Source organism: Penaeus monodon, chromosome 22 (genome assembly GCF_015228065.2).
Source record: "Penaeus monodon isolate SGIC_2016 chromosome 22, NSTDA_Pmon_1, whole genome shotgun sequence".
Taxonomy (NCBI): Eukaryota; Metazoa; Arthropoda; class Malacostraca; order Decapoda; family Penaeidae; genus Penaeus; species Penaeus monodon.
In genome coordinates, this window is record NC_051407.1 from 4,998,231 (window position 1) to 4,999,138 (window position 908).

General features: G+C 36.9%; 1 protein-coding gene across 1 annotated transcript in view; it reads right to left on the reverse strand.

Moving 5' to 3' along the window:
• Positions 1-908, reverse strand: part of LOC119586842 (ATP-dependent RNA helicase HAS1-like) — a gene marked incomplete in the record, with an annotated part of 10,641 nt that overhangs the window by 6,808 nt on the left and 2,925 nt on the right. The window contains 2 exon segments of the mRNA XM_037935570.1: positions 244-351; positions 478-579. Of these exon segments, the coding sequence (XP_037791498.1) occupies positions 244-351; positions 478-579 (210 nt within the window).

Consider the following 908-nt stretch of genomic DNA (forward strand, 5'->3'; position numbering starts at 1 on the left):
CTATTAGAAATTAATAGCTCTTTCATATCAATTCACATTAGGGTATAAATACAATTTTCACACATTCTTACAATATCAATAACTAATGTCATTATAAATGGTCTTTGATATGCATTCATACCTGATATCAAGAAATAGTTATAATTATATGCCATCTGAACCATTAGAACCATGTCCAGGTGGTCATTAAATGAAATGAATAAAAGTTGAAAGTTAATGGTTACCAAAACAAATCACACTTACTTTTCTTTGGTTCCTGCCTGTCTCCATTTTCAGCAGGACATTTTTTCTCAACAGGTTGAGGCGGAGCTACTCTCTCCGTCTTATCTTGTGGCAACTGCTGCTTAACAGCTAGCAAAGGGGGAGATAAAATATTATGGAATACCAATCTTTTCTTAACTGTAGTAACACATTTAGTTCCATTTGAACCATTAGGACCACATCCATTTTGTCACTTAATGTAGAAGAATCGCTTACTCTTCTTTGGTTGCCGGTTGTCTCCATTTTCAGCAGAACGTTTTTTTGTGATAGGGTGATGCGGAGCAACTCTTTCAGCCTTATCCTGTGGCTGCTTAACAGCTACCAAAGGGGGAGATAAAATGTTATGGAGTACTAATCTTTTCTGTTATAACATTCTAGGAACTTATGGTTAAATGTCTACAACAGGACTACACCTGCCAGAGATGAAGTCCTCTAACTAAAATGAATGAATGAACCCTATCTTAAACAAACAACTACCAAAAAGATTGCCATATGAATCAGATCTTTCTTAAACCCCCTACTGCTCACTGTGACACTGGACACCCTCCCAATAACCATTTCTCCCAAGCTGGTGCAGTCCTTTAGTATACTTGGCAAAAGTTTACAACAGGACTTCACCCATCAAACACTAACTTCTCCTAAACACA